This window comes from Eptesicus fuscus, chromosome 15, assembly GCF_027574615.1.
Source record: "Eptesicus fuscus isolate TK198812 chromosome 15, DD_ASM_mEF_20220401, whole genome shotgun sequence".
Lineage (NCBI taxonomy): Eukaryota > Metazoa > Chordata > Mammalia > Chiroptera > Vespertilionidae > Eptesicus > Eptesicus fuscus.
Window position 1 is genome coordinate 1,405,158 of NC_072487.1, and position 23,971 is coordinate 1,429,128.

The following is a 23,971-nucleotide window of genomic DNA, read 5'->3' on the forward strand; positions in this document are numbered from 1 at the left end:
GTGTGCGTTGCATGTACTGCACTGGACTGCTGTTCTCTTCCAGGAGGTCATTGGCAGAAACAGATGAGACGTTTATTGATTTATTCAGCCAGTATTTGTGAGTGCCTGAAAATCAGATGAATATGCTTTTGGTCTTGCTCTGGAGTTGCCTAACAGGAGAAAAACGCACAGAAGCATTTATTGGAAGTTTGAGACTAGAGCTACTGGGAGAGGGTCTATTTGCAAGGCATGAATTGCCGTGGCCCCCATGTTAATTTAGGGGCCTCATCTCATCCTGTACATCCAGACACATTTTCAAAATTACCTTTTTTTCTGATTCAAAAAAGGATAAGAAACACAAAATAGTCAAAATACTTATAATGCATAAAGTAACAGATACAAGGAATAAAGTAGCTTTTTGTGAGAAATTCCAAACAAAATCCCATTACAATAATTACAACAGTTTTTTTCTGTATTTTAGCTACACCTGAATCCCTGCAGATGGCTTGTAGGAACAGTGCTTGGTGATCTGGTTGATCCCTTCCCATGATGGCCACCTCCATCAGCACTTCTGGTGTGGCTTTCTGTCTTGTCTTGGGATAGAGGCTGAGCTGACCTAGCAGAAATCATGCTTCTCACCTTTGTATTGTAAACTTCCTTTTTGTTTCACAATCAGTATAAGTTGTACTTTGCATGGTGAAAAATTTTTGGCTATAGAAATAAAGTTTTCTTAAGTTTTTCAGCCACCCATAAAACTACTTGGAAAAAAAATATTTCGCCTATGATGTGAGGAGGTTAAGTGCCCAAAACTCAAAAGTGATTCTGTTTGTTTCCTAACTACAACCAGACCTCTGGTTCTGGCAGTGTGTTCACTGCGATGGTTCCATACAACACACAGTGTAGATTCTGCCGGAGTCACTGTCCGGTAGCTAGCATTGTGCTGTCTTAACACCTTTTCGCTTGTAGGAAAAAGAAGAATTGATTGAAGAGTGGCAACCAGAACCTCTTGTTCCTCCTATCTCAAAAGACCATCCTGCTCTCAACTACAACATTGTTTCAGGGTAAATCACTTTGCTACTGTTTCTGTGGGTAAGCTCAGCAAAGTATACAGTAGTTTAATGCTATTCCTTTTTTACCTGAAATAAAACATTTAGAAACGTCTGCAGATCAGAAACTACCTGCTTTAGTTCCCAATATAAAACTTTCTTTTAGGAATGGTATGGGCATTTTTTGTAGTTTCCAATTTGGGCATTACAGTTTGTCCCTCTTTCTAAAAAAAAATATATTTTTCAAAGTAATACACGCACTTGATCATGTGTAAAGTGGTCAGACACACTTAAAGTGAACAGCAGCACTCCCTCTTCCCACCGGGCTTGTTTCCGGTTCCAGGTCTGTCGCAGGTTTCCTCCGCAATAAGCTGTTTAGAATGCTGACACTGCTGCTTGATTAACGGTGGACAACACCTGTGGACTCGCAGGCTGAGTTATGAAACTTCAGCTCACTTATCCTACCTCTCTCCTTGCTTCCAGTGTCTGATCTGTTTTTTTTATTAGTTCTTCTTTTGGGTATCTTTGCTTTTTGTATGTGCTTTTCTAAATTATTTTAAAAATATAGACACATATGTATTAATCATCCAGAATTAATAGGCATTTTGCTATCTTGAAATATATTTTTAAAAAGAAAGAAACCATTACAAATATAGCTAAAGAATCTTTCCCATATATCACTTACTCTTGCCTCCCACACAATATCACCACTATCTTGAAGTTGGTGAGTATTTTACTCTTTTACATTAGATTGATTATTTTATGTGTTTTTATTGCACGCTTAGGTACTTTCTCAATATCTGGTGATCCTTAGCATCTTTTTTTTTTTCAATATGCAGAATGTTTCACTATAAATAGTCTGCAAAAACCATGCACAAAAAAACATGATATTTTGTTATTGATAAGTTTAGAGTTTTCAACTTATGCAATACCTCTTTACATTCAATACTGAGTTGACACAAGAGTAAGTGAATTTACTTAACTTGGATAATTTTTTTTAATTTTAATAACAGCTGTATTGCAATATCCACATACCGTTAAATTCACCCTTTTAAGGTACACCATTAAATGGGTTTTAGTATATTCACAGAGTTGTGCAACTATTGCCACCATCCAACTTCAGAATTTTCATCCCCCCAAAAAGAAATTCCACACCCATTAGCGGTTATTCCCCATTCCCTCTACTCCTCAGCCCCTGGCAACTACTAATTTACTTTCTCTATGGATTTGCCTATTCTGGGCATTTCATATCAAAGGAACCGTTCAGTATGTGGCCTTTTGTGTCTGCCTTCTTTCCTGGAGCCTAATATTTTCAAGGCTCATCCATGTTGTAGCATGTGTCAGTATTTCATTCATTTTTATGGATAAAGAACATCCCACTCTGGATAGATCACATGGTGTTTACACATTCTTCAGTTGGTGGACATTTGGGTTGTTTCCACTTGGGAGTACATGAAAAAAGAAAATACATATGAATATACATATTTATGTTCAAATATCTGTACACATTTTTGTGTGGACATGTTTTCATTTCTCTTGGGTATATACCTAAGAGTGGCATTGTTAATCATATAGGAACTCATTTTGAGAAACCACCAAACTGTTTTCCAAACTGGCTGAATCATTTTACATCCCACTGGTAGTATATGAGAACTCTACTTTCTTCACATCCTGGCCAACCCTTATTTTCTGTCTTTTTAATTACAGCCTTCCTAGTAGGTGGGAAGTAGTATACCAAATGGCTAATGTTATTGAGTGTCTTTTCATGTGGTTATTGGCCATTATCTTCTTTGGGGAATAGTCTACTCAGTTATTGGTCTTTTTATCATTGAGTTGTAAGAGTTCTTTTTTTTTTTATATATATATATATTTTATTGATTTTTTACAGAGAGGAAGAGAGAGGGATAGAGAGTTAGAAACATCGATGAGAGAGAAACATTGATCAGCTGCCTCTTGCACACCCCCTACTGGGGATGTGCCCGCAACTAAGGTACATGCCCTTGACCGGAATCGAACCTGGGACCCTTCAGTCCACAGGCCGACGCTCTATCCACTGAGCCATAACCGGTTTCGGCTAAGAGTTCTTTATATATTTGGGATACTAGGCCCTTATCAGATATATGACTTGTGAATATTTTCTCCCATTCTCTAGGTTTTTGCATCTATTCTCTTCTAGTGTACTTTGAAGCACAAATGTTTTTAATTTTTTAAATATATATTTTTATTGATTTCAGAGAGGAAGGGAGAGGGAGAGAGAGCTAGAAACATCAGTGATAAAAGAGAATCATTGATTGGCTGCCTCCTGCATGCCCCCTACTGGGAATCAAGCCTGCAACCCAGGAATGTGCCCTGACCAGGAATCGAATCGTGACCTCCTGATTCATAAGTCGACGGTCAACCACTGGGCCACACCGGCCCAACAGATGTTTTTGATTTTAATGAAGTCCAGTTTATCTCTTTATACTCTTGCTGCTTGTGCTTTTGTGTTATATTATATCTAAAAATCTTTGCCCCGTCCAACATTATGAAGATTTATTCCTTTGCGTTTTTAAAGAGTTTATAGTTTTTGCTCTTAAATTAGGTCAGTGATTTATTTTGAGTTAATTTTTATAATGCTGTGAGGGAGGGATTCATCTCCATTCTTTTACATGTGTATACCCAGTTGTCCCAGCACCATTTATTGAAAAGACTATTCTTTCCCTTGAATCGTCTTCCACTCTGATGAAAATCCATTTTTAAGACTGAGACACTGAAATGCTAATTCGAAGCCCTGTGTCAATGTTCTGGGCTTCCTGACTGATAGTGGGCATCAATTTCAATTTAGGATAATAAGACAAGGACCTGTTCATTTATTTGAGGGGATCCCAGATTCAGTATTTTCTGCTTTTCCTCTCTTTGAATTTCACCGCAAAGGAGTACTCCCGTGTGTTGGGATGGGGGTGGGGTGGTCTTAGGGGGTGCCCTTTATAAGCCTGATTTCCACCCCTCTGGGAGCTGAGTTGGAGGATGAGGAGGACTCAGTGTCCCATTTTTATTTTGGTAAATTTATACTGATTCTGTTTTCAGAGTGGCACTGACCCCTCACTGATCCTTAGGAATTTTAGTTTATATTCAGCATTTCCAGAGTAAATCTCCCACCTTCCTGCAGGACCAGAAGGGGACCTAAGGAAATTACTCCTTATGAAGGTTCCAAGCTGGGCTCCTGAGTCCCCCACCTGTTCCCCCCTCTCCCGTGAAGCTCTGCCCCCAGCCTGGGAGCATTTTCAGGTCTGCTGCAGCCTTTTCCCTGCCAGTGCACTCGTGCTTAGCTTTCCCACCCTCAGCTTTCTGTCGGGTCTCTTCGTTTTACCAAATACAACTTACCCATCTGCTCTCTAGTTTCCCACATTTTGTTACTGTCATCGCCTTTGCCTGCTCTTGGTAAGGTCAAATATTTTAGACTTTTGTAGGCATTTTTGTGAGTGGATAGGTTTTTCTATTAGGAAGTAATCCTTACATTCCTAGAATAAACCCTATTTAAGAATGACTGTGGTTTTTATAAACTGCAGGATTTGTTTTGCTAATATTTGGGATTTTTAATGTCTATGTTGACAAATGAGTTTAGTCTCTTACCTTCTTTTCCCTTACTGTGCTGGTCCAGTTTTGGTATCAAAGCTATATGTTAGTCATATCATTTTCCTAGCAACAGTGTGAATTTCATATGTATGTACTTCTGTTGAGCCCAGATTTTTAATCGATTTCATTGTCTTCAATGGGTTTGTAAAGCTATTCAGGTTTCCTTCTTAAGTTTTGCTTACCATCATTTAGTCATTGTCCATTTCTTGAGTTTTCAAATGTTTTGGCATGAGTGGTTTGTAGGTTTCTTCTGGGCATATATATAAAAAATGTATTCATAACACTTTATTATACATACACTAGAGGCCCGGTGCACGAGGCCCGGTGCACGACATTCGTGCAGGGGAAGGGGGTGGGGGTGGGGTGGGGGAGTTCCCTCAGCCTGGCCTGTGCCCTCTTGCAGTCCCAGACCCCTCGTCAGACAGACATTCCCCGAGGGGTCTTTAGCGCTGCTGCAGAGGTGGGAGAGGCTCTGCTGCTGTGCTCACCAGCCGTGAGCCCGGCTTCTGGCTGAATGGTGCTCCCCCTGTGGGAGCGCACTGACCACCAGAGGGCAGCTTCTACACTGAGCGTCTGCCCCCTGGTGGCCAGTGCTCGTCATAGCGACCGGTTGTTCCACCGTTCGATCGATTTGCATATTAGGGTTATATTATGTAGGATAGAGAAGGACACATCTGTGGGCTCATGTCTCCACTGCGAGCGTCATGTGTCTCCTTCCTCACTCATTCTCCAGAGGTTTACTTCTGGTTTGTTTTCTCCACGGCTCGCGTTTCTTGGCGACACAGGCGCTGCCCTTTGCTCAGCTCCACTCTTGTCAGCACCCACCGAGGCAGTGTTCTTGTTTGCTTCGCTCTCTCCTTCCTTTGTCCCTGGTGTCTGCCTCCACTCTCCTCTCCACTAAGACCCCACTGTAATACTTCAGCACGCTTTCTGTCAGCATTTTGTGTTGACACATTTCTATGGTATTAAAATGATACATTCTATGTTTATATTGTTGGTTTAAAACACATTCTGAATGTCTTATGAATGTATGTTTTTAATTTTGTGCTCCAGACTATTCTGACATTTTATTTTGTTTTTGTTAATCCTCACCTGAGGATATTTTTCCACTGACTTGTAGAGAGAGTGGAAGGGAGGAGGAGGGATGGAGAGAAACATCGATGTGAGAGGGACACATCGGTTGGTTGCCTCCTGCACACACCCCAACTAGGGCTGGGGAACTTGCGACCAAGGTCCTTCCCCTGACTGGAATCAAACCCGGGCGGGATCCTTCCGTCTGAGGGCTGATGGTCTGTCCACTGAGCCAAACTGGCTAGGGCTGTATTCTGACTTTTAGCAAGATTTCTGCTCAACATTTATTTTTTCAACAAATGCCTACTATGTTTAAGGAATGTGCTGAGCACAGTGGTTTATAGAGCAATAAATCAAAATCTGAGTTTTCTTGGGACAGACAGACCAACAATGAAATAAATACAGCGTTTGCTGGCATTGAGTCGTCTGAGGAAATAGGGAGCAAGGCATACAGAGGTGGGGGTGCCGGGGTCCTTGTCATTTCTTCTGACTGTTGCATCTTCTGTTGTGTAAGGTAACTGAGTTCTAAAATGCCATCTTGGGGAGAAAGATGCTATAAAAAATCCCTGTGTTAATGTCCCCTTGCAAACCTGTTTGATCCCTCCATTGTGATCTGCCCATGGACGCTCCGCTGCGTTAGTCTATGGGGATTCAGTTTCCTCACAGCCTGGGTTGGTTGCATTGGTTTATTTTGCATTTCTCTGATTATTTGAGTATTTACCAGCTGCTGGAGTTTTGCTTTTCTATGAATGCCTCTTAATATCTTTTACATCTTTCTGCTGATCTCCAGTATGTGTTTTGATTAACAAGAGTCCCATAAACTGTGCTGATTCTAATCCTTAGTCAGTTTTTTAAAAATATGTTTTTATTGATTTGAGAGAGAGGAAAGGAGAGAGAGAGAAAGAGAGAGAGAGAGAGAGAGAGGAAGAGAGAGAGAGAGAGAGAGAGAGAGAGAGAGAGAGAGAGAGGAAGAGAGAGAAACATCACCGATTGGCTGCCTCAAGAGAGAGAGAGAGAGAGAGAGAGGAAGAGAGAGAAACATCACCGATTGGCTGCCTCCTGCATGCCCTCCACTGGGATGGAACCCGCAACCCAGGCATGTACCCTGACTGGGAATTGAACTGGTGACCTCTTGGTTCATGAGTCAATCACTGAGCCACACCAACCAGGCTTTGGTCAGTTTTTGATGTGGCACTTTATTTCACTGATTATAAAATGCACCTTTTTTTTCTTCCATTTTAAGATCTCTGAATTGGGGGTGAATCATACAGCTGCTGCCAAGTCTTTGTCAGCCAAGGGGGCTGGGGCGGGAGGCTGTCCCTGCCTGTGTACCAGTGAACTAGGTCCTGACTGCGTTTACTGCCAGCACCGCAGTTGAGTTATGGTCAGCGCTGGTAAGTAAATCAGCTGATGGCAGGAGAAAGGGCCAAACCACTCCCAGGAGACGAGCAGAGGCTACTGCAGCTAAGGTTCTGAGCGTCCCTTTGTCAGACTTCTGCCTTTGGGTAATAGCAGCTTACTTTCTAGAGACATGGTTCAATTGGCAAAAGATGAAACTAGGGGCTTAGTTCATAGGAAAGTTCCAGCATTAAAGCGTAGAGAAGGGGTGACACCGGCTTGTCAGATGGTAGGGGAGCACTGCGAAGCAGGGCCTGCATGTTCGGTGGCAGGCAGCACAATAGCGTGAATGGCCACGGGGTCCGTGGCTTAGCAGAGGAGAGCAGACAGTCGGAACTTGGGCAAAGAGGTTAGGAATGTCCTGACCAATTTAACTGCTAGTATTTTCCTTTCCATAAGTTCAAAAGAGTGTAACAAAAGTCTGTCTAGAGTGCCCAACAGATCTTTTCATTAAATATAGTCTAAAAAATTCTAGATGACAAGAAAACAATGTTTTCTTCTGTAGTGGCCAATAAAAGACAGTTGGTGCCCTCTTAGATTCAGTGAAATACGATCAATCTCTTTATTACACACCTGTTAACCTCATCTTTGGTGTCTTTGTTGAACCAAAAGTCTTGTTTTGACTTGATCAGTTTCATCCCTTTCGGCTTCATGGTTTGCATATTTTGAGACTTGCTTCAGAGATCATTTCCTACTCCACGGTCACAAAGACATTCTTCTACGTTTTCTTTCATTATCTTTTCCGAAATATCTTTTTGGTTTGTGACATGTCGGGAATTCACCTTTGTACCTGATTATACAGCTTTATTTTTTCCCCATAGAGAAATATCTATGTGTAACTTAGTCATTTGTGGGGCAGATGCCATCGTTTGCCAGGTACACAGCTCTCTTGAGTTCCAGATTCACTCACTGGTCTAGTTGTCTGTTCTCACCAGCACCAAACCTGATGTTGCTGGAGTCTGTAATGGTTGTTTCTCTCGGGTAGAGCACCCTTCTCCCGTCACTGAGCCACTTATGGACCTTCGTTCATCCAGGTAACCAACCGTGAGGCTGTGGTTTTGGGTGGGAAGGTTTCCTTTTCCTTCCTCCCATTCTCTGAGGCCTTCACTGTGGAGCTGTCTTTCTAGATTGAGTTTACTTATTTCTGCAAGGCGGCCCTCAAGGGTCTTGCTCTCCAGGATCGCTGTGTCCGGGCCCTGCATGGGGCTCAGGTATGAGCCCCCGGTTGCTCACTGGAGGCTGTTTTCCCTCCTTGTCCAGATGCTGCACGAAAACCAGGTCCCCTGCCCGGTGTCGTGCTGCCGTCTGCCTGTGCTCAGGCCTTTGGGTGTGCTCGTTCCTGATAGTTTGATTTCTCCATGGCACGGTTTTTGTGGAATGGCCTTGACTTTCACAGCAGCAACTATTACTACAGGCTTGTCTGTCTAGCTGTTTTGTTTTCTCATCTTTTCCTGAGTGCCAAAACCTCCACACTAGGGAGGACTGGGGAAACTTTAAGCCCTGAGAAGGATCAAACTAAATAACATGATGGATTCACAGTCCCAGCGGGTGAAAAGAGAAGCCTTGAAGCCATAGGGAAGAAGGAAGATAATATTTAGAGAGCACCTTGTGGCACTTTTATAATGACAGTTACCTTGAGAAAAGGGTTCTCTCCCCATTTTACAGATGAAGAAACTGAGGCTTACAAGCCCAGGTAACGTCCACAAGTTTCTGAAGCCATCAGTAGCCACAGGGCAGATGACTGAATTTTTATCTGCTTTTGTGAAGTTACTTGAAGTTGTCTTTCATTTCCTCCCCTGGCTTCCCAGCATCTTTGTTATCTTTCTCATAGAAAACCTGTTCTGTTGATACAACCAATGAGAGCAGTTTCTCAGTCTTTTCTGGCTCTAGTGCATTTTCTAGAGCAGCCCAGCATGTAGACCAGTGCAGATGTGTAACTGAAACAAGTTTCAGGCAGTCATTTCCCTTGCTGGGGTAGTCCCATTCCATTCTATTCCATGGTTTCCTTGAGTTAAAATAGGTTGATTGTGACTGACTCAATTTGGTCTTACAACTGGTTAGTTGCTTGTGACCTGTAGCTTGGCCCTGTGTTTCTGAAGCATGGCCTACAGCTAGTGTTTGTCAGCAAAGGACTTGTCCTGTCCGAGCCACACTCAGATGCATGCTCCTGTGGAGCTGGCCACTCTGTTTCCTTTAATATAGCAGTCGTCAACCTTTTGGACCTCACGGACACCAGTTGGTGACTGCTGCTTTAAAATACACACACACACACACACACACACACACACACACACTCTCTCTCTCTCTCTCTCTCTCTTTCTCTCTCTCTCTCTCTCTCTCTCTCTCTCTCTCTCTCTCTCGGCCCGGTGCATGAAATTCGTGCACTGGGGGTGGGGTGGGGAGGGTCCCTCAGCCCAGCCTGCACCCTCTCTAATCTGGGACCCCTCGAGGAAAGTCGGACATCCCTCTCACAATCTGGGACTGCTGGCTCCCAACCGCTCGCCTGCCTGCCTACCTGCCTGATTGCCCCTAACTGCTTCTGCCTGCCAGCCTGATCACCCCCTAACCACTCCCCTGCCAGCCTGATCGACGCCTAACTGCCCTCCCCTGCCGGCCCGGTTGCCCCCAACTGCCCTCCCCTGCCGGCCCGGTTGCCCCCAACTGCCCTCCCCTGCCGGCCCGGTTGCCCCCAACTGCCCTCCCCTCCCCTCCCGGCCCGGCCGCCCCTAACTGCCCTCCCCTCCCGGCCTGGTCACCCCTAACTGCCCTCCCCTGCAGGCCTGGTCACCCCAACTGCCTTCCCCTGCAGGCCTGGTCACCCCCAACTTCCCTCCCCTGCAGGCCTGGTTGCCCCTAACTGCCCTCCCCTGAAGGCCTGGTTCCCCCCAACTGCCCTCCCTCCCCTGCAGGCCTGGTTCCCCCCATCTGCCCTCCCCTGCTGGCCATCTTCTGGTGGCCATCTTGTGTGAGGGTGTGATGGTCAATTTGCATATTACCTCTTTATTATATAGGAAATCCATCCCAGCCGCTGTGGCTCAGTGGTTGAGTCTGAGGTACTTTATTTAGCTATTCTTTTTTTTTTTTTAATCCTCACCTGAGGATATTTTTTCCATTGATTTCTAAAGAGAGTGGAAGGGAGGAAGGAGGCGGAGAGACAGAGAGAGAGAGAGAGAGAAAGGGTGGGGGGAAATAGTGTTGTGAAAGAGACACATCCATTGGTTGCCTCCCACATGCACCTCTACTGGGGCTGGGGAGCCTGCAACCAAGGTACGTTCCCTTGACTGGGAATTGAACCCTTGACCCTTCGGTCCATAGGCCAACACTCTAACCACTGAGCAACCAGCCAGGGCTAGCTATTCTTTCTTAAGTGAATTGTAAAATCAAAACAAAAATTTGCCATCTATCCATTTTGAAATTCTAGCTTCTTAACTGAAGTGTACAGGGTAGCCTATTAAGAATTACTGGCCAAGTACCTGATTTTAATATACCATTGTCTAATTTTACTTTTTAAAAATAAACAGTACAGGAGCTGGAAGACCAGTGCACAAGTAGTGTAGAGTAACAACACTGTCCTGTCTGCTGCCACGGTAGTGTGGGAGCGTGTGTGCTGTAAAGGTGTCGGCTGAGTGAACCGTTCTCATCTCTCTTCCCCAGCCCTCCGAGCCACAGCATCGTGGTGAATGGAAAAGAATGTATAAACTTTGCCTCCTTTAACTTTCTTGGATTGTTGGGTAACCCTAGAGTGAAGGTAAGTAGCACCCATGCTGAAGTGAAAAGCTAGCATGACTGACTTGAGGAACTGGACATAAAATCAGAGATAAATGCAGAGCATCAGAAAGGGCTCTCTGAGTATCTGCCATTACTCTTTTCCGGAAGAGCTGTGACCTGGATTTCAGAGAGGGGGCAGGCGTGTCTGTTGTGGCTTAGTATTGTCCGAGCCAGACCTGGTGATGGTTGGAGATGTGTTTAGGAAATGGCTCCAGTTCCTGTTGGGATTGTCAGCCAGTAAATATTTTTGAGCCCAGAGTTATATCCACAAATGCCAAAAAGTATAAACTCATCAAATTAACTGCGATTTGATATTTGAGTTAATAGAACATGTCTGTTTTAAGTTATATCCTTAAATCTTTTCAAAAATATTTTTTTATTGATTTCTGAGAGGGAAGAGAGAGAGAAACATCAGTGATGAGAGAGAATCATTGATCGGCTGCCTCCTGCACACCCCCTCTGGGGATCGAGCCCACAACCTAGCATGTGCCCTTGACTGGAATCAAACCTGGAACCCTTCAGTCTGCCGGCTGACGCTCTATCCACTGAGCCAGAACAGCTAGGACTGTCCTTAAATCTTTATGTCTGCTTTTCTTTGTACCCTATTGTTAGGATATCATAGTTCTAAGGAAGGAAGGAAAAGGGGGGGGAGGGAGAAGTTACGGGTTAACGACTAGGAAATGCCGGTTTTGAACTCTTTCTTTCCTCCCACGAAGGCAGCGGCTTTGGCATCCCTAAAGAAGTATGGTGTGGGGACTTGCGGACCTAGAGGATTTTACGGCACATTTGGTACGTTTCTGTATTTTTCAGACTACTTTCTGATGGAATAAGGTTCCATTTTATTTCAAAGCTCCTTGGGAAGGCATCCTTAGTTGTGGTGTTAAGCTGGTGCGTGCTGTTTCTTACCTCATTTTCTAGAACGTTGTTGTTTGGAACCATTGGTTAGAGTTGAATGTCACTTGTGGAGAAGAGCCGTAGTTACCTTAGGTGTTGTAGTTCTCAGGTCAAAGCCTAAGCTGCTGTTTCATGTGCCTCCCCCTGCCCCCGCCCTCTCCCCCCCCGCCCCCCCCCCCCGCCCCCCCCCGGCAGCAGTGTTAGGAAATAGTTCATTTCTGTGGTGCATGACAATTGTAAGGGGAAGGGTCCTGTGTGGGTGGCTCTGCCTTTCATAATTGTGCAGGAACCTGGATCTTCCCTGTCTCTGCTCCAGTGTGGAGGGCACCATCCTTGTCTGCATGGCTGCAGCCAGGTGGCAAGTATGGGGAGCAGGAGTGCAGGGCAGCAGTACCATTTTTGGCAGGCAAGTGACCCAGCACATCACTCTGCCCACATTGCATTGGTGAGACCATAACCCGGGTCATGCCTTCCTGAAAAGGGGGCAGGGAAAGAGCTCTAGCTGGAGAGCCACCACATGCCAGGGAGAAAGGCAAGAACAGATTGGGAGGCAATAGACTATGTAGCTCTTTTCTTTCTGGAATGAAGATGAAGGATCACTGATTTCCCTGTGTGTGGGTGACCCTGAGACAGGCTAAGTAAATATTAGGATGAGTGTGTCATTTCAAACACTATGAACTTCCCTAACAGATTTGTTAAAGACACCCTGGCATTTTCAGGTTGTGTTTATTAAATGTATATTGTTCTTCTGAAAGCTTTGAAATGCTAAATAATTGTTCAAATGAGTATATTCTTGGAAATAACATTCTGGCTTACAAAATGCCAGAGTGTGGGGAAAATAAAGCCAATGAAGGCTCCTCCATCTTCTGTCCTCATTTTTATTTCTGTGTGTGTGTGTGTGTGTGTGTGTGTTTCTTTAACAGTTACGATATTTTAATTTAAGAGAGCACCTTTCTTCATTCCTTAGCAAGTTTAGCAGTTAAATTATTTATATTGGAAACACGTGACAGGAGTTAGTGTCCAAGAATCCTACAGCTGGAAAGCTTTTAAAAGTCGTATATTCCAGGATTCCAACTATTCATAAGACAAATAGAAAGCTCAGAGAGGTTAAGTGACTTCCTCACAGTCACACAGGTCATTAACTTCTGCCCTAAAACTGTAAACCAAGTATGCTGACTCCTAGTCTTTTCCCCCCTCATTTAATAATTCTTTTCTTAAATAATTTTTTTAAATTTTCCATTATTGACATACATTTATATTAATTTCAGGTATATGACATAGATTTGTATAACTTACAAAGTGATCACCCCGTAAGTTTAGTACTTATCTGACTCCATGCATATCTATATATATAAAGGCTAATATGCTAAGTGTCGGATCGTCTGACCGGTCGCTATGACACACTCTGACCACCAGGGGGCAGACGTTCAACGTAGGAGCTGCCATGACGCGCTCAGCCATTTACAAAGAAACGGCACTGCGGACCTGGCACCCACAAAATAACACTCTGCTTACCCCAAGTGACACAGGCCCCACAACCACCCTGGAGCGACAGCCCACCAAATCACAGCTGATGCTGCTGAGACCCCATGGCGCAAAATTTGGCCCACGGTCCAGTCCAGCTGGAAATGGTGGCTGTGGGTGCCGGGTAATGACATCACGTAGCAACGCCCGGCTTCCTCTCCCTAGCGACAGGCCATCTATATATATAAAAGGCTAATATGCTGTGTCCGTCTGACTAGTAGCTGTTATGTGCACTGACCACCAGGGAGCAGATGCTCAACACAGGAGTTGCCGAGCTGCAGTGACTTGGCAGCAGTGGTTCTTGGGTGACGCACCGCAAAACCAGAGAGGAGGAAGCCTTATTCCTCGCGGGGCTGTGCGATTCCACCTTTGGCCGTGGGTAATGTTGTTGCTGGAGCACTGTCAGCCCCGAATCTGGTTACTGCACCCTTACATTTGTGTTCCACACCCTGTATGACAGCAACTTTTCAGAGTGCCCTCTCGCACTCCAGGGCCCCACAGGCCAGGCTGAGGGACCCCACCTGCTGGAGGGACTCTGCTCACTCCGCCATGACACCACCCCAGTTGTGGCCGGCCGGGGAGGGACTGTGGGAGGTTGGCTCCAGGGCGTGTCCGGTCTGTCTCGCCCAGTTCTGCTCCGCCGGCCATCTTCTAATTAATTTCCTTTCAGTGTGCACAAGTCTGTGCACCGGGGTACTAGTTCAGTATAATATTATGACTGTATTCCCTACTCCAGTCAGTGGTCGGCAAACCGTGGCTCGCGAGCCACATTTGGCTCTTTGGCCCCTTGAGTGTTGCTCTTCCACAAAATACCACGTGCGGGTGTGCACGTACAGGGCGATTGAAACTTCGTGGCCCATGCGCAGAAGTCGGTTTTCGGCCTGGGCGAGTCTATTTTGAAGAAGTGGCGTTAGAACACTCAAGGGGCCAAAGAGCCGCATGTGGCTCGCGAGCCGCGGTTTGCCGACCACTGCCCTATGCTATCCTATCTAATAAAAGAGTAATATGCAAATTAACCATCACTCCACAACAAAAATGGCGGTGCCCATAGCCACAAGATGGCGGCGCCCAGTCCTCTCAGCCCCGCCGGAGTCCCCCAGTCCCAGGGAGTCCCCCAGTCCCTGGGAGGCGCCTGCGCCCCCATGCCGCCATCCCCTCCCAGAGGCAGCCCGGGGTGTCTGGCTGGGAGGCGCCTGTGACCCCACGCCGCCATCCCCTCCCAGAGGTAGCCCAGGGTGTCTGGATGGGAGGCGCCCTCGACCCCACGCTGCCATCCCCTCCCAGAGGCAGCCTGGGATGTCAGGCTGGGAGGTGCCCCCATGCCGCCAACCCCTCCAGTGGCAGCCCAGGGTGTCTTGCTGGGAGGCGCCCGCGCCCCAGGGAGCGATTCAAGTACTGATGATTCTACCAAAGGAAAAGTTTAGAGAAAGGAATACAAGGAGAAAAGAAAGAAAGGACAAAAGATGAAAACATCAAGAAAAAGAAAGAGAAGGGAAAAAGGAAGAAACAACCACATGATATCACCTTTCCAAGTCTCATGAAATTCCTGTTTAAGGAGTTTATTTTATGACACTTTTAGTTTGGGTTTACATTTTTACTGGTTTGTCAAGACCATGGCAGGTACACTGTCCAATATGTTTTTTTTTAAATACATTTTATTGATTTTTTTACAGAGAGGAAGGGAAAGGGATAGAGAGCTAGAAACATCTATGAGAGAGAAACATCGATCAGCTGCCTCCTGCAGTATGTGCCCCCAACCAAGGTACATGCCCTTGACCTGAATAGAACCCGGGACCCTTGAGTCTGCAGGCCGACACTGCATCCACTGAGCCAAACCAGTTAGAGCTGTCTAATATGTTAAAGAAAAAACCCTATCTAATAAAGAGGGAATATGCAGGGGAGGGCATTTGGGGGTGACCGGGCTGTCAGGGGAGAGCAGTTGGGGATGATCTGGCTGGCAGGGGAGCAGTTAGGCGTCGATCAGGCTGGCAGGGGAGTGGTTAGGGGGTGATCAGGCTGGCAGGCAGAAGTGGTTAGGGGCAATCAGGCGAGCAGTTGGGAGCCAGCAGTCCCGGATTGTGAAAGGGATGTCTGACTGCCTCTTTAGGCCCGATCCCTGTGGGCTCGGGCCTAAAGAGGCAGTCAGACATCCCCCGAGGGGTCCCAGATTGGAGAGGGTGCAGGTTGGGCTGAGGGACATCCTCCCCCAGTGCACGAATTTCGTGCACTGGGCCTCTAATCTTTTATATTCTCTTGACTATATTTATAACTGCCAACTTGTACTTAATCCTTTCTCCCTCTTTAACCATCCCCTCAACCCCTGTGCCATCTGGCAAGTATCAACTTATTCTCTGTATCTATGAGTTTGTTTCTGTTTTGTTTGCTCTTTTATTTTGAAAACTAGAGGCCCGGTGCACGAATTTGTTCATGGGTGGGGTCCCTTGGCCTGGCCGGCAATTGGAGCCAATTGGGGCCGTCTCACCCAGTCCTGATTGGGGCTGATCTTGACCGGCTGGCTGGCGGGGAGGGACCACAGGAGTCCAGCCACAGGAAGTTGGCTGTGGGAGCGCACTGACCACCAGGGGGAAGCTCCTGTGTTGAGCATCTTCCACCTGGTGGTCAGTGCACATCATAGTGACCAGTCGTTTGGTCAACCAATTGTAATGGTTGCTTAGGCTTTTATATGTAAACACTAGTGGCCCGGTGCATGAAATTCATGCACAGGGAAGGGGTGGGGTGTCTCTCAGCCCGGCCTGCACCCTCTTCAATCTGGGACCCCTCGAAGGATGTTTTACTGCCGGTTTACAGGGATTGGGCCTAAACTGGCAGTCGGACATCCCTCTTACAATCCGGGACTGCTGGCTCCAGCCGCTCACCTGCCTGCCTGCCTGCCTGATTGCCCCTAACCACTCTGCCTGCCGGCCTGCTCGCCCCCAACTGCCCCCCACCACCGACCTGCTCTCCCCCCCAAATACCCCTCCACCAGCCTGATCACCCCCAACTGCCCCCCGTGCCAGCCTGCTCATCCCAACTCTCCCCCCCGCCCCCGCTGTCCTGATCACCTCCAACTGCCCCCCACCACCGGCCTGCTCCCCCCCAAATACCCCTCCACCAGCCTGATCACCTCCAACTGCCCCCCGTGCCAGCCTGCTCATCCCAACTCCCCCCCCCTGCTGTCCTGATCACCTCCAACTGACCCCCACTGACGGCCTGCTCACCCCCAACTGGCCCCCCTGCTGGTCTGCTTACCCCCAATGGCCCTGCCTCCACCAGCCTGATCACCCACAACTGCCATCCCATCCTGGCCTGGTCACCCCCCCAGCGACCCAAGCTCCCAGCTCCTCCTCTCTTTTTTTTTTTTTTTCCCCCAGCACCTCCTTAAGCGGAGTCCAGGGCCAGCTGGAAGCAAGTGTCTGGGATTTATTTATCTTCAGTAATTGAAACTTTGTAGCCTTGATCGGAGACCAGGGCTGGCTGGAAGCAAGTATCTAGGATTTATTTATCTTCCATAATTGAAACTTTGTAGCCTTGAGCGGAGGCCAGGGCTGGCCAGGGCTGGCCAAGGTGGGCGGGAAGCTTAGCTTTCTCCATCGCCGGGGCAACCCAAGCCTCCTGCTGGCTCCAGCTCCGTGGCTGCCGCCATCTTGGTTGGGTTAATTTGCATACTCGCTCCTGATTGGCTGGTGGGTGTGGCTTGTGGGCATAGCAGAGGTGCGGTCAATTTGCATGTTTCTCTTTTATTAGTGTAGACTAGAGGCCCGGTACACACAATTCATGCACAGGGAGGGGGTCCCTCAACCTGGCCTGCACCCTCTCACTATCCGGGACCCCTCAGGGGATGTCCGACTGCCAGTTTACACCGGTCTAATTAGCATATTATGCTTTTATTATTACAGATTATTACAGATTAGAGGCCCAGTGCATGAAATTCATGCATGAGGAAGTGTCCCTCAGCCCGGCCTGCGCCCTCTTGCAGTCCAGGACCCCTCGGGTAGGGTCCCTAGGCCTGGCTGGCGATCAGGGCCTATTGGGGCTTTCCTTCCCCTGGCTGCCAGCAGCTGGCTCCGCCCCTGCTGCTGCCACTGCTTGCCATCTATGCGGCGCTGCCTCCCACTCCTCCAGCACCGGTCAACTCCCTCTATGGGCGAGAAGCGTGGGGTGTGATCACTTGGCTGGCCTTGGCCTCCCTCTGCAGGGCAATCACAGAGGCCCCTCCCCCCCATTGATTGTCCCACTGGCCAGTGGCCTGGGCCTCCCTCTGCAGGGTGATCGTGGGGTCAGGGGGGTGGGGCCTCTGTGATTGCCCTGCAGAGGGAGCAATCGCATCACACCTGCCTTGGCTGGCCTGGCGCTAGTGCGTGTCATAGCGTGGTCGTCTGGAAGGTCATCCGGATGGTTGTTCTGCTGTTCAGTCGTTCAGTTGAGTTGCATGTTATGCTTTTATTATTATTATAGATATCTATAGATAGATTCCACGTGTAAGTGAAATTATATGGTATATGCCTTTCTCTGCCTGACTTACTTTGCTTAGCATAACATCTCTAAGTCCATCCATGTTGTCGCAAATGGCAAGATTCACGCATGACATATCATTCACACATGATCTTCTTTAGCCATTTGTTTATTTTTATTGATGGACACTTAGAATTTTATTTGTGTGTATCTTGGCTCTTGTAAACAATGCTGCAGTAAACATAGGGATGCATATATCTTTTTTAATTAGTGTTTTGGGTTTCTTTGAATAAATACCCAGAAGAGGAATTGCTGAGTTCTTTGACTCTTATTATAGCCTTAGTTTTAAGGTCTATTTCATGTGATATAAATATTGACACTCCAGCTTTTCTTTCACATTTCCATTTGCATGAAATATCTTTTTCCAACCCTTTACATTATATCTGTATGTCTCTTTCAATCCGAAGTGGGTCTCTTATAGACAGCATTTGTAAGGGTCTTATTCCTTTATCTATTCAGCCACCTTATGTCTCTCTCTCTCTATCTCTCTCTCTCTCTCTCTTTATATATATATATACTAGGGACCCGTTGCAGGAATATTTCCTGCAAGACTTCTGGCAGCGGGCTTCCCTCCTGCCCCCTCACCTCTCCTGCTGCGGCAGGTGGGGTGGGGCGGGCCGAACGGGCGGGGCACCTCCCGCCCGTCCCGCCCACCCAACCCAGCCCACCTCTCCCCACACTCCTGACCCTCTGCACCCGCCCGCTGATGCAGCTGCCTCTGTGGCCTTGCACTGCTGCCGCCTCTGATCACCCTGACCCGCCATGCACGTTGCCGCCGCCTCCTCAGCCCTGCACGCTGCTGCTGCGTGCCCCACCGGCCCACGTGCCACCTGCCCCGCCACGCCCCACCCGCCTTGCCACGGCCCGCCAGCAGCCACCACCGCCTGCAAGGCCACCGCGGTCTCGCACACCGCCCCCCATGCCCCGCCTGCCGCCTCCACTGCGCACCCCGCCCACCTCTGCCGCCTCCACCACTGTGGCCACGTCGCCGCCGCTCACACTGCCCGCCACCGCCTCAGAGGCCACCATGGCCGCGTGCTCCACAGCTGCGCCACCACCCACCCGCGCAGCCGCCATGCTTTCTTCACTCCTCCCTCCCTCAGCATATGCAAATTAATCGCCATCTTGTTCACTCTGATTGGCTGTGGGCATAGCGAATGTACGGTCAATTTGCATATTACTGTTTTATTAGATAGGATGTGTGTGTGTGTGTGTGTGTGTGTGTGTGTGTTGATTTCAGAGAGGGAGAGGGAGAGAGAGATGGAAACATCAGTGATGAGAGAGAATCATTGATCAGCTGCCTCCTTCACATCCCCTACTGGGGATCGAGCCCACAACCCCAGCATGTGCCCTTGACTGGAATCAAACCCAGGACCCTTCATTCTGCTGGCCAATGCTCTGTCCACTGAGCCAAACCAGCTGGGGCACACCTTCTGTCTTTTAATTGGAGCATTTAGTCCATTTACATTTAAAGTAATTATTGATGGGTATGAGGTTATTGTCATTTTATTATTTATCTTTTTTCCCATCTCTTTCTCCTCCACCTCCTTCTCCTCCTCCTCCTCATCCTTGTCTCTTTAACATTCCATGTAATACTGGTTTGTGGTGATGAACACCTTTAGCGTTTTGTTGTTGCCTGGGAAGCTCTTTATCTGCCCTTCAATTCTAAATGGTAGCCTTGCTGGGTAAAGTAAATTTGGTTGTAGATCCTTGCTTTTCATCACTGTGAATATTTTGTGCCAACCCTTCTGGCCTGCAAAGTTTCTGTTGAGAAATCAGCTGACAGTCTTATGGGAACTTCCTTTGTAGGTAACTAGCTGCTTTTCCCTTGCTGCGTTTAAGATTCTCTCTTTGGCATTTTAATTATGATGTCTTAGCGTGGGCCTCTCTGGGTTCATCTTGTTTGGAACTCTGTACTTACTGGATTTGTATGTCTGTTTCCTTCCCCAGTTTAGGGACGTTTTCCATCATTATTTCCCCAAATTGGTTTTTAATCCATTGCTGTTTCTTCTCCTTTTGGCACCCCTGTGAGGTGAACGTTGGTACCCTTGATGTTGTCCCAGAGGCCCCTTAAACTATTCTTTCTTTCTTTTTTTTTTAATTCTTTTTTCTTTTTGCTCTTCTGATTGGATATTTTTATGTATGCTTATATTCCAAATCACTGATTCAATCCTCTGTTTTATCTAATCTGTTGACATTCTCCAATGTATTCTTCATTTCTGACTGATTCTTTTTTTATGTTTTCTATCTCCATTTTTGTAGTTCCAATCTTTTTGTTAAAGTTCTCACTGAGATCATTGAGCATCTTTATACACAGTGTTTTGTGTGTGTTTTTTTAAAAATATATTTTATTGATTTTTACAGAGAGGAAGGGAGAGGGATAGAAAGTTAGAAACATCAATGAGAGAGAAACATCCATCAGCTGCCTCCTGCACACCCCCTATTGGGGATGTGCCCACAACCAAGGTACATGCCCTTGACCAGAATTGAACCTGGGACCCTTCAGTCCACAGGCCGACGCTCTATCCACTGAGCCAAACCGGTTAGGGCTATAACCAGTGTTTTGAACTCTGTATCTGATAGATTGTCTGTCACCATTTTGTTTAATTCTGGAATTCTATTTTTTTCTTTCATTTGGGGCATGTTTCTTCTTAATTTGGCTGCCTCCTTGTGTTTGTGTCTACGTCTCCTGGTTTTGGTAGTGGTCTTATGTAGTAGGTGTCCTATGGGGCCTGGTGGTTCCACCTTCCTGGTACCCTGCCGGGGCTGACCGACAGATCCTGAGCGACAGATGAATGATGACTCTCACACACGTTTCTGTGAAAGAGAGACTAAGGCACTACTTGGCTATCGCTGCCACGTAGCCCTGTGCGCCTGCCTCCTCAGGTTTTTTTGGAATAACAGCTTGAACTAAAATTAACCTCCAGACACAATCAGCAGGTAAGCATCCTTGAGAAAGCACCTGCTTCTACAAGGTCGGGTCTAAAGACTAAACAGAGATTCTAGCAGAACACCCTGGGGATCGGACTTGTTTGGAAAAGGCCCCCCAGGGTCCCCCGGCCTTTTGGAGAACCCTCCTTACAGACATGCCAACCAAGTCCCGTGCTCCCCACAGTAACCTGAGCTGAGTGCTCCAGGACTGTCCCCTGTGTGGGCTGTGTGTGCCTCCTGTCGTAGTTGAGCCTTGATTGCTGTTGGCACATTAGTCGGAGGGATTGGCCCTCAGGCTGATTTGTTGTGAGGACGGCTGTGACTACAGTGGAGGACTTGTTGTGCAGGAGCTGACCCGATGCAGCAGGATTCATTCACTTCAGTGGGGCTCTATGCCTGCCAAGTCCATCCTTCCGTCTCTCGTAGAGGTGGTTGGGTGGTGCTCTGGTGTGGTCTGTAGCTGGCCACCAGGTGTGTTGGTTCTGGAGCCTCTTGGGAAGCACTCTGGTGCAGGCCAAGGTCAGCCACTGCTTCTGCCTTCTCCATGGCCACATGATAGGAGCTACAAAGTGATCTACAGATGGTTGCCACTTGTGCTGAGCGTGGAGGCACCTGGAATTCATGAAGCTTCACAATGAGGCTGGCTGCAGCTAGTGCCAGACTCAGGGCTACTTAGTAAGAGGTATGGTACATGCCAAGGCCAGATGCTGCTTGTTTGGGGTTTGTGAACCCCCCCACCCCTTTTTAAAAAAATATATCTTTATTGATTCCAGAGAGGAAGGGAGAGGGAGAGAGAGATAGAAACACCAACGATGAGAGAGAATCATTGATTGGCTGCCTCCTGCACGTCCCCCATTGGGGATCAAGCACAACCCAGGCATGTGCCCTTGACCGGAATCGAACCTGGGACCCTTCAGTCTGCAGGCTGATGCTCTATCCACTGAGCCAAACCAGCTAGGGCCTTCTTTCCTTCTAAGGCCAGTGGAGTCCCAGTGCACTTTGATAGTTTCCCTTGTTGAGAACTTTTTTGTTTATTTATTTTGATTAGAATACGTGCATATCTCATTTACCTATGGTTTATTGCTGGTGCCCAGGATCTGCTTTGCCTACTTGGCTCTTTGGTCTTAAACTAGATAAGAAGGCAGTGGCAGGGCTCCATGGTGAGAGAGAGAGAGTGGCATTTAACAGTGTTCTTAAGCCAACAGTAAACAATTGCTCGTTTGTTTATTTTTAAATGTATTTTCTTTCTTTGTTTTATAGCAGTCAGCTGAACTATGACTGCATGTTTTAGTAGGAAGAGCATTAGGTCATTGAATTCCTAGATCTGCCACTTCTTCCCCGCGTCACGGGAGAGTACTTTCACAGTGTAGGAGCGAACAGCCCTTGTTTGCACCGCTCAGAACATTTTGGAAAGGATCCCGTAAGATTCTGTGAAAACTTTTTGAGAAACATTCAGCACCATGTTTATGTTCCAATGAGTGCATAAGTGATGTTATTTTTACTTTTAAGAAAAACTATCCAAGTCTCAGGAGATTTTAAAAAACCAACAGTGTGGAAAGCAAGCATATGGAGGCCTGAAGAGAAAACATGGTTGGTTGTTTTTAAACTGTTCTAATGTTAATATCTGCTCTTACCAGGTTAAGAGGAGATATTCTATAAATGGAAAACTGAACAAGTGACTTTAATATAAGATAGTCCTTAAATATCTGGGATTTGGATAAATTAACTAGAAGACAGTGTAACTGTTTTTACCTTTTAACAGAAAACCATTTTTTAATTCTAGAAATATTGGTTTAATTGAACAAACAGCCCATTTATTGTCTTTTCCATGCCAGGCTTTGTTCTTAGTTTTATAAGCATGAACTCCAGAGGTTCTCAAAACCATCCTTTGAGGCAAGTACAGCTGTTACCCATTTGACAGAAGAAGGACCTGAGAGGCACAGAGCAGGTTCATACCTGTCAGGGTCCACACCTGGTGACGAGGGAGCCCGGAGCTGACCCCCCTGATGATTGCCACAGCCAGCCAGGCCCTGTGCTGGGCCTCCTGTACTGCCTCTGCCTCCCGGCCCTTCCTTTCTGCCATGGGCAGCGCATGCTGGGAGAGACAGAGGCTTTCTGGCCGCCTCCCCCATGGCCTCTTAGCTACGGTGTCGGTTCCTGGTAGTGAATCAGAGGGTGTAGTGCTTGCACTCCATGCAAACATGGGGCCCCAGCTGGTGAAGTGGATCACACACACAGACAGACATCAGAGTTGGAGAACAGGCCCTGACAGTTTTCCTGTTTGCTGCCGCCCAGTCCCAGGAGTTCCGTCATTGCGCAAAGTAGCTGTCATACACCAGGAGAAATTATGTAGCTTATTCATATTTACCTTTGACAAAACTTGCTTCGCAGGGCTGACATCACTGTCTTTAGATAGGAGAGTCTTTTTTAATCTTTTAGGCCTGGGTAAGAACCAGTAACATTGATTTATTGGATAGAGATTCTTCTTACACTTTATGGCAAGGACAGAAAAACTATTATGAATATATATAATAATGAGAGTATTCTTGACATACAATTTTCAGCGACTAGGTAGAAACTCTGAAACAAAGCCAAGTCTGTTTTACTGTCTCATTGCTAACAAAGAAAAGAGTTCTTTAGAGCTAAGTCAGTAGTGCGACTTAAAGTCACTTTTGTAGATAGCAAAAAGTATCTGGCATCCATAGCGTGTTTTTTCTTTATGAAATAGAGATTGAGTGAAAGCAATGCACTGTAGCTTGGGTTGTCTACCTGCCAGCTAAATTGTGAAGGTTTGGGGTAGCTAGTCCACTTCAGGGGCAGCACTGTAATTTGAAGGAGGCCTTCCCCAGGGGACCTGCCTTCATGCCTGATGGGAAGTGAGAAGTGGCAGGTGGTGTAGGGAGGTACCCAAAGAGCACTACGGAGGAGGACAAGGAAGACACGCCCGAGCTCAGCTGCGTGGGGTCGCTGGTTCTCTAGTGCTTTGCTGCTTCCTTGTTCTTGCAGATTTTGCCCGAGTCCTCCCATGGGTAGCATCTGGCATAGCCTTCAGGGCAGCAGTCAGGTGCTGGGTCAGATCCTCGTGCTTGGTGGTGGTGATAGTGCAGATCTGATGCTTGAAGAGCCAAGTGCCCCTTTGGTACCATTTTGATCAGATGGGATACAGGCTTCTTTGTTACTGTAAAAATCCCAAATGTGTTTAATGTTAATATAATGAAAGCGTCATTCTATAA

General features: G+C 47.0%; 1 protein-coding gene across 10 annotated transcripts in view; it reads left to right on the plus strand.

Annotated features, from left to right (window-relative positions):
• Positions 1-23,971, plus strand: part of SPTLC1 (serine palmitoyltransferase long chain base subunit 1) — a 71,695-nt gene that overhangs the window by 5,849 nt on the left and 41,875 nt on the right. For 7 of the 10 annotated variants that reach the window (XR_008558234.1, XM_008156865.3, XM_028133141.2 and 4 more), the window contains exons 3-5: positions 946-1,040; positions 10,764-10,857; positions 11,594-11,666. The exons of 2 other annotated variants lie outside the window; for them this stretch is intronic. Coding sequence is in view for 6 of the 8 variants with exons in the window: in XM_008156865.3 (XP_008155087.2) it covers positions 946-1,040; positions 10,764-10,857; positions 11,594-11,666 (262 nt within the window). In the remaining 2 variants the exon portion in view is untranslated. Of the gene's footprint in view, positions 1-945; positions 1,041-10,763; positions 10,858-11,593; positions 11,667-23,971 lie in introns of those variants that run through there. One more of the 10 variants, XM_054726842.1, reaches the window with a different exon arrangement.